This window comes from Apus apus, chromosome 8, assembly GCF_020740795.1.
Source record: "Apus apus isolate bApuApu2 chromosome 8, bApuApu2.pri.cur, whole genome shotgun sequence".
Taxonomy (NCBI): Eukaryota; Metazoa; Chordata; class Aves; order Apodiformes; family Apodidae; genus Apus; species Apus apus.
The window spans coordinates 26,226,801-26,241,158 of record NC_067289.1 but is presented as its reverse complement, the minus strand read 5'-3'; the positions used below and the strand labels follow the sequence as shown (position 1 = coordinate 26,241,158).

Here is a 14,358-nt window from a genome sequence, read left to right as displayed (position 1 = left end):
AGCAGTGTTTAACCTTGATTTAGTGCCGTTCTCAGGCCTGTTTTTCCCTCTAAGTCTAGCCTGAGTCTGTCTCTCTGCAGTTAGAGCCCGTTTTCTCATCCTCTCCACCATAAATACAGAGACAAGATTGTTTCCTGCCCTTTATCATGTCCTTAAATCTTGAAAGATAGCTGCTGTGCTCCCCGAAGTCGTGGTGCTGACAGGCTCTTTCCATTGCTCTGTCCCCACCACCCTCTCTGGGGCTCCCATCCCGTGTCCCGGCGGGCTGACACAGCTGGGCCCGGGCCCGGTGTGCCCCGCGCCCCCAGCAGCCTGCCCGGTCCCAGGGCGCTCAGCCCCACGTCCTCCTCTCCTCGTCGCGGAGCTTGGTGCTGTGTCACTTGGTCCAGGTTCTTTGCGCGTGGCCCGAGAGGTGACCGTCCTGGAAGGGACGTGTCCGTGTTGTGTCCGTGCCCGTGTGACCCTGTCCGAGCAGGACGGGGGCGGGTGGGGGAGCGGGGTCCCTGGGCAGCCCGGGGACGGCCGGGCCGGGCGCCGAGCCGTTTTGCCGGAGACATTTTCCACCCGCTTCCCTCCCCCCGCTTCGCGTCTTTTCCTTTTTTTTTATTTTTATTTTTTTTTCCTCTTTCCTCCGGGCCCGGGGGCGGCGGGGCCGGGCACGTGCGCTGGGGCGCGGGCACCGTGACTCATGAGGCGCCGGGCCGCGCCGCCGCGCCGAGCATGAGGCAGGCGAGGCCCCGCGGGAGGGCAGCCCGCCGCGCCGCCGCTCCGCACCTTCTCCCCGGTTCCGCGCCGCCCGGATCCCGCGGGCTGCGCCGGGCTTAGGTGAGCGGGGCCGGGGCCGGGTGTCCCCGCGGGGCCCGGGGCCGCGGTCGGGGCGCGCTTCCGGGCGGGGCGGGGGCGGCGGCGGAAGCCGGGGCCGGCGCGGGGAGCCCGGGCCGCCGCCTCCCGCCCTCCCTCCCTCCCTCCCGCCGCGCCGGCGGCGCTGACAGCATGAGCCCCTGACTGGGCCGGGCCGCCACGGCCGCCACCGCCGAGCCCGGGCAGGGCCGCCCGCCCCGCGGGCATGCCGGAGGTGAGTGCGGGCGGGGCGGCCGCAGGTGCCCGCGGCGCCGCTACCCCCAGCCTGGTCCGCTCCGGCCCGGCCCGGCCCAGCGGCCTCCCCCGGTGCGGCGGGCCCCGCGGGCGGCGGCGGGAAGGGGCCGTGGGGGGGGGGGGGGAGTGGGGGGGGCTGTGCTCGCCTCGGCGGGCCGGGGCGCGGGGGAATCGCCGTGCTCCGCCGGGGGAGCCCGGGAGCGGCGCCCGGGGCGCGGCCCTGGCGGCCCTTCCCGGCGCGGGGGTGCTCCAGCCCGCCAGGGAGGCTCAGCGGCCGGAGCCGCCCCGGGGCCGGCAGCCGTGCGGGGCAGGTGCGGGGGGCGAGCGGCGTGTCCCGGGCGCCTGGGGAGGGCCCGGCGGCGGGGCCGGGCTGGCGCTGTCCCCGAGGCGGCGGGATCAGGCCTGGCGGGGCCGGGCCTCTGTGCCAGCGTCCTGGGAACGCGGGTGCTGGAAAAAAAAGCGCGATTATTTTGGGCGAGGCTGGTGAAGCCGGCGGCGGCGGGGAAGGGCGGTGACCAGCCCGGCTGCGCGGGGCTGCGGAAGCCCCTCCTGGTCCGCACTCCGGTCCCGGCGGGCGTTTCTGGGTTACCTGGCTGGAAATGGGGGTTTGTTTTGATCTTTTTCCCCTTTCAGAGAAAGTTTTTTGATTCTGAAGTTTTGTTTTGCATCTGGTCGCTGCAAACAGATCGGTTTGTTCCGCCGATAGTGCAGCGGGGGCGAAAATCATCATGTAATGATAGAACGGCTGGGATGCCGTCCGTCTTCCGTGGTTGCTTTAGAAAAATAGAAGATTGTTTTCTTTTAGAAATAAGCGGTTTGATTTGGTGCTGATTATTTTCTGGAGGGGGTGGGAGGAGTTGCAACATGACTGCAAACCTGGCGGCAGCAGCAGGACGCTGGTGACAGCAGGTTTGACCGAGAGATGTGCTGGGCAGGAGAGGGGTGTGCAAGTCGGTAATTATAGCCAGGAGTAAATGGCCGGACCCTATCTTTAGCACTAGGGAAGAAAGGTTCTAATGAAGCAACACGTTCTCCAGCGACAATAAGGAAATAATTTGCGTAATGAATAATTAACCGATGGTACTTAGCACTGCAGGGGAGGTTTGAGGGCGAGTGCCTGAGGTGGGGCCCTTGGGATCTGTGACAGGTGCCAGGCTCCCAGGGGCAGCTCCCCGAAGGCTGCTTGTGCTGACCCTTCCCAGACCTGCTGACGTGCCATAATGTCAGTTTCATAGCCAGTTGGTCTCTAAACTTGAGAAAATTTTAAAAGCTTATTACCCTTTAGGTTGTACATATGAATTAATGGTAATTGTGCAGCCTGCCTAGTTTGTGTGACACCTAAACCTGCAGGAGTGTGCAGTTGTTATTCACTCAGCCTACTGAGGAAAGACGGGCAGGCAACAGATTTCTGAGTCTAATATGTGAGAGAGAAAGTGACAGGACGTGTTTATTGTGTCATTTCCTTAAGGCCATTGCTGGATTACATTTCTTTTGAATGGCACGCACGGGTCTGAGTCCAAGGATGCTCAGTTGTACTGTGAAGCATCAGTGGGCAAAATTGGGGCTCACATAAACGAGCAGCTCAGACGTGTTCAACTGCCCACAGCTCCGGGCCTGCCGGGGGGCATCTGACCTGTGTGGGAGAGTTTTTAGATCAGCAAGGTAAAGGATAGCGTGTGTCTTCACAAGTATCAACAAAAAAAGTTTAATTAGTGGAAGCAGAGGATTTTAATTTAAAATTTCTCTGGTGTAGTATTGGTTAATCATGGAGATAATAATAATTCAGAGTAGTCTTTGCCCTGAGGCTTTTCTGTAGGCAGTCGTGGCCAAGATTGACCGTGGTCAGGTACGGCGTTGTGAGAGCTTTCAGCCCAGTTCACCCCAGTGAGGCTTAGCAGGTGGCGAAAGCATGATCCTAACTGGGATAACTGGGGTAGAGGTTTAATGGGGAGTTGTGTGGGTTCCTGCAGGACCTGACCCCCGCAGCAGCCACACCACAGGCAGCTGGGACAGGCTGAGGGTGCGGGTCAGGGCACCCAGCCCTCTGCTCCTGTTGCTGTCACAGGGCAGAGGGGACATGTACAAATGGCAGGGTTTTTTTGCTGATTTTACTTGAGTCTGGAAATGCTGTTAGTTCATTCTGCTTTGGAAGGTTCAACAGGATATCTGAAATAAGTGTGACTCAGGCTGCTCCAATGCAACCCTAAATGCAGACATTAATTTTCAGTTCTGGAGAAAGGTTTTTTATTTTGCGTTACTCCACTTCTTGAATTCTACTACTTTGTTGCTTCACCAAGTCTCAGATGCTGTTCCATAATCTTCTAGTATTACTAGGTAATAATTACTGAGTTTATCCATGTTCTGCTTCCTATAGCAAGGCCAAGGATTGAACAAACATTTTTGGACACCTCCCTGACAAATACCACATGCTGACAAGCATTTGAAAGTAGCAGGTGCTGCCGTTGCTTTCTTTAAAAACCTGTTTTGCATGGAGGTTTCTGGTGCTTGTCCAGTTTGCATGTCTCAGGAGCACTGCAAATGCTACTTCCCAAAACCCTGCAAGCAGGGAGATTGTTGCCCAGAAGGACCTGTGGTGTCATTCTCCACAGTCTGTCCTGCAGGGCCGGTAGGTAAATGTGCTCTTCTGTGGCCTTTGCGCAACATCCGAGCTGCATCCCTCCATCAGGTGCAGAGCTGACTTCCCTGAAATTAGAGCCCATTGTATACTGGAAACCTGGGAAAGAGATCTGAGGTCCAGGAGGTGTTGGTGCATCATGCCCGGCAGCTGAAAGGAGCGCTGAGCCCTCAGAAGGGTGCTGCTCCGGGTGCCCAGAGGAGCCAGGCCCTTACAGCTCCATGGTTTTTCCCGTGCTGTCCAGGATGGGTCATGTGGCCACAGTAAAGCTTCTTACACGTATGGTGTAGATGAACATCTCATGGCCAGTTCAGATTAAAACACAGGCTTTCCTCTCTGTTTTTATTTCCTTCAAGTACTTGCTTTATTCTGCTCCTTCAGGTTTAATGCGGAGGTGGTAAGGACACAGGAATGCCTGTAATTAGGAGGATGAGTGAGCTTTAACACCTCTTGATGTCCAGAGTAGAGGATGATTGCTACTTAGGAACCGCGTGTGTAAGCTGTGAACATCGCTTTTCAGAGCAGCACTAACACCAAGGAGTCGCACGGGCAGGATTACAAAAGGCACCTTGCAGTCACCATTCATTGCTTTCAAAGGCTTAATTTCTGTTTGCCTTACACACATTTTAAATGCAAATGCTATCAAGAGGTGATTTTGCTGTTAACAAAGACCAGCTCGTTAAGATAAAACTGCAAAGGAAGTTTTGTTCCCTTTTGTTATCAGATTTTTATTCGTTTTGTCCATGCTGAGGATGACTTTTGTAACTATGAATATTTCTAAAAAAAGCCTGCACCTACTTCTGTCCAGAAGGAATTTTACTGTGATTGTTGTCGTGACTGTTTCCCAGAGTGAACAAGGAGGGACACTAATACCAGTGAGCAGGTGTTGTCTGAAATAACCTGGGCTTGTAGAGTTGGTCATTTGTTAGCGGTGGCTGAATAATCCCACAGACCTAGTGCTGCCGGGGGGGCTCAGAGGTCTGCTGGAGTGCCAGCAAAGCTCCCATGTGTAGATCAGGCTTTGGTTAATGTGCTTTGTACACCCAGCAGCTCTAAGGTGTGGGATCTGGCTGGGCTTGGTTTCTTGCCCAGGGACTCTGACGTTCAAATCGGCCCCACTGCTCTCAGCCCCATGCAGGGCAGAGTGTGAGAGGAGGCTCCCGGGTGTTTCTTTGCCCCTGCATACGTGGTGGTCTCCACTGTTTGTGTTCCTTGGGGATTAGAACAGTGGCCTATGGTTATTATTTTTAAATTTTATTTTATTAACAATTATATGTTGTAAACTTGGGTTCCCAAGTAATGCAGCAAAGTAAACAACATTTCCATCCTACTACCCCATAATAATTTACCAAAGGGATAAACATGTGAATGGCTTTTTATTGCTGTCCTCGGTGACATTTGGAGTCTGTTCTGCCATCAATATGTGCAACTGTCATTCCCACCAGTGGCAGTGAGAGTTCGCAGCAATTAACAAGGAAAGAGAAGGGACCATTAAAACTGTACCACATGAAACGTGGATATGTCCCAAGATAAAAAACAAACAAACAAACAAACATACTAAGATTTAAAAAAATACACATTTAATATAAGAAGTTGAGAGGTGAAGGTTCTGCATAGGGCATTTGATGATGGATTGTGGTTCCTGGGAGGGACATTGAGGTGAGCAGCTGATGTCACCCCTTCCTGCTCTACCTCCAGCAGTTTCTGCAGGGTGAATGTCCTGGTCCTTGCTTTGTTTGGAGAATAAAGCCAGTGACAACTGCTGTGGTACACTGCTCTGTGCACTCTGAACCAGCACTGACTTTTCCTGCTTGGAGGCTGCTCTGAAATCTCCCCCACAGCTACAGTGGGAGCACCAGGTCGGTGCTGCCCATGCCCCTCGCGCTGCTGCGTGGCCGTGCTTGGGCCTGGTGTGTGCTGACCTCGGGATAGAGTCCAGCTATGTGTCAGGAGAGTTGCTTTTCCTCTGGGATCAATTGTCTTTTTAAAATGTCTGCTTACTGCAGCTACTACCCTGTCAAATCGTCCACATTTCAAATTATATGCATGTGCTGCACTGTTACAAAAGAATATTTTAATCCAAAATGTCTTTATTTCTGGTAGCTGGGAGAACCCTCTTAATGAAATATAACAAAAGTCAGTGTTTGCAGCAGGTATAATCTGGTAGTCTTCAATGAAGTCTAGCTTAAGTTCTCACAAAATGCAGCTTGAAATTTTAGTTGCTGTTTGGTAGCAATTAGAAATAGCAGCAGCAGTTTGTAAGGTAAACATACTCTTTTGTCACTAGGATGTTGACTAGTGCTCTTGGAGATAATTTTTTACTTGAATCTACAGATTGCAACAGGAAAACTGAGGAGGTCAGCACGGAGTAAGCCAAAATGGGTTGTTCTCTGTAGCCAGATTATAATTTCCATAAGCCAGGTGCATAACCAGCATTAACTCAGCATGGGGGCACGGGCAGCCCCCCAGCCTGCAGCTCCTTCTGCAGCCCTGCCACTCCTGGAGCTGCCGGCCCTGCTGGCAGGAGGTCTGGGAGAGGAGCAGCTTCCAGCCCTTATTTGAGCACTGTCAGAAAGTGTGCAACTGCCTCTGTTGCTCTCAGGGCCTTGTGCTTCTGGCAAAAAATGCCAAATATTTGCTTTCACAGAAGAATATTTTGGGACATAAACAGGCAAGCTGTGTATCAGTGGCTGGATCAGAATTAATTTCAGCACAATAAAAAGTGCTGGACGGGTTAAATTGTGACTGGTCACTTGACATTTGGAGAACTGGGCTTTCCCATAGCCCCCCAGCACCAGCCCAGCTGGATGTCACTCATTTTATCAGCTTTTTGAATGCACAGGTGGCACTTCGAAGTCCGGCCTGTAGCCCAGGGTTCCCACTGGCAGCACACCTCCCTGTCTGCCCCGAGGGAGCCTGCTCTTCTAAGAGGGGGTTTTTTCACTTACCTGTGGTTACCGTTACATTCAGAGTTGGTTCTTAGAAAAGTGTGTCAGTGTTGCTTGCAGTGGCACAGAAAAAAATCAACATTTTCCCCTTATCTGACTATACCACATTTTATATATCTTGTAGTGAGATGTTTTGTTTCTACGGTTTCAGGCTCTGTGTTTCAGAGATTAATAGACTTAGCAGCCCTGTTTGCTAAGCTTAGTGATGATAACAGTGTAATAAGTCATGAGACGGTCGCAGATCATCTGGCAAGGCAAAATATGCCTTGGGCTTGAACTTGGAGCAGGTATTATTTGGAGAGAAAAGCAAAATGCTGAAAGCATTATAAATCACACGTCCTGGCTTGGATGGCTGTAAGTTCAGGTTTGCCTGAAGAGCCGGGTGATGGCCTCTGTGTTCACCCTTGACACGCACCCACCGGGGAGGCAGCGTTCCTGCAGCGCCTCCGTGGGGGTGGTGCCGTGGGGACGGAGCACGGGGCTGTTCCTGGGGTGGGGATGGCAGCATCTCAGGCTGGAGGAGCTGAGGTGCTGGACCCTGGGCTTCACAGCCCTCACTGCCCACATTCCTGCTGGCTCCCGCGCGAGCGGGTCCAGCTGCCAGCGGTGAGTAAGGACTTGGGAAGCTGGAGCATGTTTGGGCGCAGGGCCCAATCCTGCTTCCAGACAAGTTAATGGGAATGTTTCCTTCTAAAAAAGGGAGAGCGATCGGATCTCCACAACACAGCTCTGCAAGGCCCAAGGTGCTCCTCTCCCGGTAGTCCTTTGCCCCAGGCTCCCCCTCGGCGTGGGGAGGAGATGGCCCCCCGGGGGTCTGTGGCTGCAGCCCCCCACGGGCCATCCTGCGGGGGGACAGGAGCACGCTCCTGCCACCCCTCTGCTCTGGCATCGCGGTGACGTTCTCTCTGCTGCAGTGACACCTACGCAGTGCTCAAGGAGATAAGCTGTTCTTTGAAATGTAGGTAAATTGCTGTAGGAGTGAGTGAAGTTTGCTCCGTTAATTGGGTCTAGACGTACGCGAGGTCGCCAGGCTCTAAACTCCAGGGCACGGTGGAGGAGCCTGCGGGCTCCGGGAGCCGGCTGAACCCGGCAGATGTGTCAGGTTTTCCGAGGAGGTTGCCAAGCTGAAGGCAGCAATAATTAGGCCTGGATTCACCGTAAAAACACGTGTCTGTGTGTGCGCGGGCACGGGGAGTTGTGCTCCAGCATCCTTGGAGGTGCAAGGGCTGCTTGGGGGGCTGTGTGGACCCCCACACCCCTCATCCTCCTCATCCTCCTCGCCAGTCCCTGAGGGTCGTGCTCACTGTCCCAACCAGCTCTGGATGTTTCGGTGTTGCTCGTGCCATCTGGTTTCCATGGAAGGGAGAGGTCCTGTCAACTGCCCATGCTGACAAACACAGCATGATTTACTTGTGAGAAATCAGCTCTAGTAGTTTGTTGGGTTTTTTTTCTGTTGCTCTCTGAGGCTGGGGGAAAAAAAATAATTTAAAAAAAAGATGTTTTCTCCCAGTGTTTGGAAGACTTTCCTAGTGCCTGGGCAGCGTTCTTCGTGTGGTCACTTGATTTTCAGTGGAATCCTTTCTATGTAGTTTTATCTGGGAATCCTTCAGTGCTCGATACGTAGGCAAAACTTAACCTGACTTTGAGACTTCTTTCACAAGAGTGGAAAATCAAAAATAGTGAGTGAACCGATGGTACTGACAATGAAATTATGTGCCTTTCAGCCTCTTCATGTGTAACAGTTGAAAACATTCTTCTGGGAGTACAGGTACTTGCTGCTGTGACTTAGCTTTGCAGACTGCTTAGAAGAAAGTCCTTGGGAAAATATCTTGCTGGTTGTCAGCATTTTTTGAGCTCCTGTATTTATGTGCAGATATAGTCCACATATAAATCTTTAATAATACGATTTTTGTGAAAAGTAGATGCAGCTCTGTTCAGTTCTTCTAATTAAATGCAGCTAATGGTGGCAACTAAAACACAAGAATTTGAGCTTCTTTCACTCATTTTCCTGCATGACTGCTTTGGGTTTGTTTGTTTTGTTTTCTACAACTTCTAGGCATTCTGTCTTTAATCACCATTTTTATAAAAATTGCTTTTTCCTGGATCTTTTCAGAAGCTATTTTCGAAATGGCTGTTGGAGAGGGTCCAGAGAAGGGCCACCAAGATGATCCAAGGGCTGGAGCAGCTCTGCTCTGGAGACAGGCTGGGAGAGGTGGGGTGTTCAGCCTGGAGAAGAGAAGGCTCCAGGGAGACCTTAGAGCACCTTCCAGTGCCTGAAGGGGCTCCAGGAAAGCCAGGGAGAGGCTTTTCATCAGAGAAGATAGTGATAGGACAAGGGGTGGTGGTTTTAAACTGAGAGAGGGAAGATTTAGGTTAGATATTAGGAAGAAATTCTTCACTCTAAGGGTGGTGAGGAACTGGAATGGGTTGCCCAGGGAGGCTGTTGATGCCCCATCCCTGGAGGTTTCTAAGGCCAGGTTGGATGAGGTTTTGTGCAGCCTGGTCTGGTGGTTCCCTGCTCATGGCAGGGGGGTTGGAGCTTGATGATCTTTAAGGTCCATTCCAACCTTGATAATTCTCTGATTCTATGAAATGTTCCATGGGGGGTTTTGTACATGACATTGTATTTTCTGATAAGTTCTGCAAGTTTTTACTATCTTGGAAGGGTATGACTGATAAATATAAATTAAATGTAAGGCCAGAATGTGGTAAAGCACAGGAAGTAGTCTATTTTGGATGTGAGCTTCTCTGAGAAACAGAAAGCTTTGACCTGAAGTGCAGTTGACTGCATCTCCTGTCTTGCCCAGGTGCTGGAGCAGTTTTCCAGCATGATCCTTGCCTTGTGGCTCGTGTCAGGAGTGGGGCAGTGACATGTGTCACTGAGCTGGCCCTGCCCCTCTGCCCCGGGTGTCCCCAGCATGGCAGTGCTGGGGTGTTGGAGGCAGGGGTGATTTTGAAGATACGGGATCCCGGGTCCTTCTCAGGGGCTGTATGGCTGAGTAGTGTGTTCTCCTTCAGTCCCTGCCACATCAGCTACCCCATTTTCACCCATTTTCTCATCCTTGGTGAGCAGCATGTGGTTGCCTCAGCATTGCCACAGCTCACCACTACTGAGCTGGAGTGACCAGGCCATAGAAACCTCAGTTCTAACTTGCTGTTGAAAGGGGAACTGTGTCTAACGTGTTCCTCATTAGCTGTATTCATGTCCTCTTTTGCTTGCCCTCAAGTCAGATGCAGTATGAAGCAATGCACGTAATTATAGCTCTGACAGGCCTTGGGGTATGCCTGCTGTGCAGTGGGGGGGTGGTGGTGAGGTGCCCACAATGACTAGGAGAGGGACATGAGGCTGTGACCGGGAGAGGGACAACCCACCAGCTCAGAGCAGGTGACATGAATGGCCTGTTCCATTTCTGGTAATTAAGTTCAGATTTAATCTCACTGGTTAATTTGCATGTGCAAGGCTGTGGGTGGCTGCATCCAGCCTCCTGGTTCGTAATGATTCACATAACAAAGTGATCATCATGTGAACAGGCAAGAACTTTGAAATCTAGAGTTTGGTGGCAGGGGCAGATGGAGGAGGGGGTGTCTGGCCTGGGACAAGTTAGTGAATTTCAGTGGAGGAGTTTGTTTCCTGGAGCAAATATGATTAGTAATAAATTAATAGTCAAGTTAGTACTGACCGTGTACGTGCTTTCATCCACCCAGTGTTCACCAGAGTGGTCTCTCAAGACTGATTTTACCCACTGCTTTATCCAGCCCTTTCTGGGGAAGGAAAAAGCCACCCTGTGCAACCAGGGCCACATGGCAGCTGCTTCAGAAAGGGAAGTGAAAACCAATGTAGCCTCCTGTACAAAGCAGGACCCAGTAGCATGAGGTGCCAGGGTATGTTCCCTGGCTGCTTAGGAGGCGTAGGACGGGCAGCCAGGCTGCTGTTGGCTGCGTCTCGCCCGAGGGAGAGCTCCTCAGGGTCACTTTTCCTCCCTGAAACCACTGGCAGCAGCTGGATTTGTTGTTGGAGGGAAGCACTTGCTTCCCTTGCTGAGTCATGGACATGGCTTTTTTCCTCTAGTAGTTGTGATCATGGTGATACTAATCGTCACGTTATCTGTATATGTAATGTTTTATCTCTGTACACACAGGGACAGTTACAAATCCCCTGTCAATATGGAGTGCTTTTGCAGTGATGTGTAGCTATCCTTTATGCCACTGTTACAAGTACCTCCCAGTTTTGAATCTGTTGTGGGATTCATCCTGGGGATCCCCATGTGGCTGTGTTCTTGAGGACAGCACCCAGCCCTGCTCCAGTGCCGCTGGGCTGCCCGGCCCACAGGCCCCCCACAGCTAAAAAAGTCCTATGTGCATGATGCAGGAGAGAGCAGGAAACGTTTTACCAGTGAAACATGCCTTTCTGGTGGCAGAGGATGGTGTGGGGTGGATGATTCGGTGTGACTGGCCTGGCCCAGCCCCATGTGGCCCCAAAGGAGATGCTTTGTGGGAGACTGGTCCTGGTGTGATGCCGGGGACAGGGGTCCTCTCACTCCCCTCCTGCATCCCTCACCTTTTGTACCTTTGCAGTTAATTAAACAAAGTGTCTTTAACGTGTGAGGGTCTGATTAATAAATAGCTCTGTACTTTTTGGAAGAGTGCATAGTTATGGCCTCTCAAATGTCTTTGTATAGAAACACAATGTTTAAAGTTGTTATTAATTAGAACAGGCACATAAGACTGATTTTAATAAAAGACCTTTTGGTCTGGACCTTTTTTTTTTTATTACTTCTTGAAGTTTTAAGTTAAATCACTACATTACTGTTATTTTTAAAGATAAACAGCTTCTTTTTAGACTTGCCTGGGAAATGTCTCTTTTATGGCTGAAATTCCCCTATGCCAGGACAATACAGAACTTCCTATCCTTAACATATATTGTGTAAATGTTATGGTAAAGGAGTTACAGTGGGATATGTTTTTACTACCAGAAACAGTATTTGCAGCTGCAGTGGTGTGGATGGATATGTGAATGCTTTGTGATACATAAATCAACGGCAAAATGGATTAAATGCAGGGTAGTCCTTCCTGCCATTTTGTGTCTCTGGCTTACAAGTTGAAAGAGCAGAATAATAGCTAGTGTACACATTTCCTGGTCTAGAGACAGACACTGACCTTTCCATTTTTTATGTTATAAATACACATCCATCTAATGCTGTCAGATAATGTGAATTCTGCATGGCTCTGAAGTCCCAAATTTTGTAAAGGAGATTAATATAACCATAGGTTATAAAAGAAGAAAAATGTCAACAGGCATATTTCTTGACTGTAAAGTTGGTTGTTTTTTTTTAATTACAGTAACTGGATATTTCATGACCGTCTGCTCTTTAAAGGAAAGAGAGTTTATGGAATTTGCAGTGTGACTTTCTGACTTGAAAACAGAATGGCTCTGAAGTCAGACAGGGCTGGGCTGTGGTGCCATTGCACCAATTGGTTCACAGTTTTGATTAGGGATGGAAATCTTGGAGAACTGATTTTAAGAAAGTATCTTATTTCTGCAAACTGCAGTAATGGGTGTGCAAGTGGAGGCACTTCCAGTCTGGCATGTTGCCTCATTTTTCACTATTTCTTCGGGTTTGATGACCTGAGTACACTTGGATGTGTTACGTTCAGATGTAATGTCACAGTTAGGTGTTTTGCTGAAACAGCTTCAGAAACTGTGAAATACACTCAAGATACAACACGTCTGATGAGGATCTGCCTGAGAAGCCCACTGAAGGCAGTGGGAGGTTGTGCTGCCTTCCCAAGCAACTCTCTCAGAGCTAAAACAGTACAGAAATAACCTTTAAAACACTACTAGTAGTACTACTAAAATGATGTGTATTATGCAAAATATCTGGGTCACAGAAGTACTGCTGGCAGGTTTTTACGGAGTGGGGCTTGGTTAGCAGTTCTGTGCTAAGCTGTGGCTGTGGTGGTGCCCAGTTGGGCACAGGGTGCTGGGCTGTGGGGCTGACACCTGTCTCCAGTGTCCCATGGTGTGGAGCAGGCTGTCCTGGGCTGCTGCCTCCTCCCTGCTTTCCCTGCTCTGTGCCAAAGTACTGAATTGAGAGAGGTCTTCTTGCCTTTGCCTGCTGTTGTAGGGGTGTAGTGTGAACAGTCCTGCAGAGCCAGAGTACGAGACCAATTTGGTCTGTTCAGCAGTAGTTTACTAAAAAAATAGGTTTCTTTAACCAGTCCATCACTCTTATGTGGCCAAGGTATTAATTAGCTCATTGTTTCTGCTTAATTTTGTGACAGCACTATAATTACATCCCTCAGTTGTGCCGTGAAGTAATTGCTGTATCTTTTCCAAAAAAATACATTATTGGTAAACTTTGAACTTGGCAGAGGTGTTTTGAAAGTACTGTAAGGCAGTCAGGGATTTTCATATTTCTTTATTTAAAAGGCAGCCATTTGGTGATTCCAATCTTTGACACTGTCCTGTCCATGTAAATAGAATATTGATTTTATTCCATTTCCTATCTCATTAGAGTCATTGTCATGAGGTGGATTCCTGTTGTGTAACGATCTATTCTTGCTGACAGTTCTCATGTCACTGAGACTGGCATTTCCAGCTTCCACTTTGAGCATAAAAATAGCACTTTTCACTGCCATGTTCTTCTTTAGTGTTGTGCTTTTTGCTTGTCAGCCTGAGACATCTTTCTTTCTGAGAGACACGTGTGAATTGTGAATAGAGAAACAGGAATGTCCAGCAGACCCAGTAACGGGCAGAGTGGCACAGGGGCTGGTGGGGAGCAGTTCCCAGTGCAGCCAGACCCTCCGCTTCAGAGACCTGATCTTTGTGTCAGAGACTGTAATGAAGAGGAAAGATGCATTGTTAACCTGGCTGTACAACATTTCTTTATAGCAATAGCAGGGAGTAATGAAAACTGAACGTAATTCATCAGGACAGGAGCCACAGTCACATGGTCCTTGCTGTGTTGGTTTCACTTTCTCGGGTATTTCCAGATAAACTTCCCATCCATTTCTGAAGCTGTTTCTTAATCGTTTTCCTTGACCCAGCTCTGCAGATGACTAACTTAACTCTTACCCTCTTAAGGAATGACTTCTCAGTGTTGTTTCTCTATTTTGTCTTTTCTAAGAATCACATTTTAACTTGCTTTCAAGTTGTTAAGCTTTATTTTCCTACTATTCCATAGGATCAGGGAAGGCAAGGCTACGCTGTGTGCAAACCAATGTTTACAGCAGTCCAAGACAAGTAGCAAATACTGTCAGATTTCAAAAGGTGAACTTTGCAAACCAGCTTTGGGTTAAAAACAGCCTTTAGTACTGCATGGCCTGGTGGGGTCTGGAAACTTTCAGCCCCCAAATAAATTTTAATTGAATTAAAACCCAAACCAAAACCTCAGCCCGTTGCCTGTCATCTCCCTGTGGTTCTTCCCTCTGGATTTGTTGCAGTCTTTCCTAGTTTATCAGAGCCAGCTCAGAGAGGCAACACGTGTATCTGCTGGGTTTTTTTGCAGGCTGTGATATCCTTTAGTATTTGAGGCTTACTGGGGACTCCTTATTGACTTGGAATACCGTAAGAGTTTCAAAGTGAGAGGAAAATAGTTTATGCAGATTAAAAAAAAAAAAAAAAAGTAATTCTATGCTAATGTCTTCCTTTATTTAGTGGAGATATTGAAGATAAACCTC

At 49.7% G+C, this 14,358-nt stretch overlaps 1 protein-coding gene across 9 annotated transcripts in view; it reads left to right on the top strand.

Moving 5' to 3' along the window:
• Positions 1-694: 694 nt before the first annotated feature.
• The window catches only part of MBNL1 (muscleblind like splicing regulator 1), a 75,110-nt gene continuing 61,446 nt past the window's right edge, over positions 695-14,358 (top strand). For 2 of the 9 annotated variants that reach the window (XM_051627036.1, XM_051627030.1), the window contains exon 1: positions 917-1,075. Coding sequence is in view for 1 of the 9 variants with exons in the window: in XM_051627037.1 (XP_051482997.1) it covers positions 1,067-1,075 (9 nt within the window). In the remaining 8 variants the exon portion in view is untranslated. Of the gene's footprint in view, positions 826-915; positions 1,076-14,358 lie in introns of those variants that run through there. The other 7 variants (XM_051627039.1, XM_051627031.1, XM_051627037.1 and 4 more) reach the window with 7 other exon arrangements.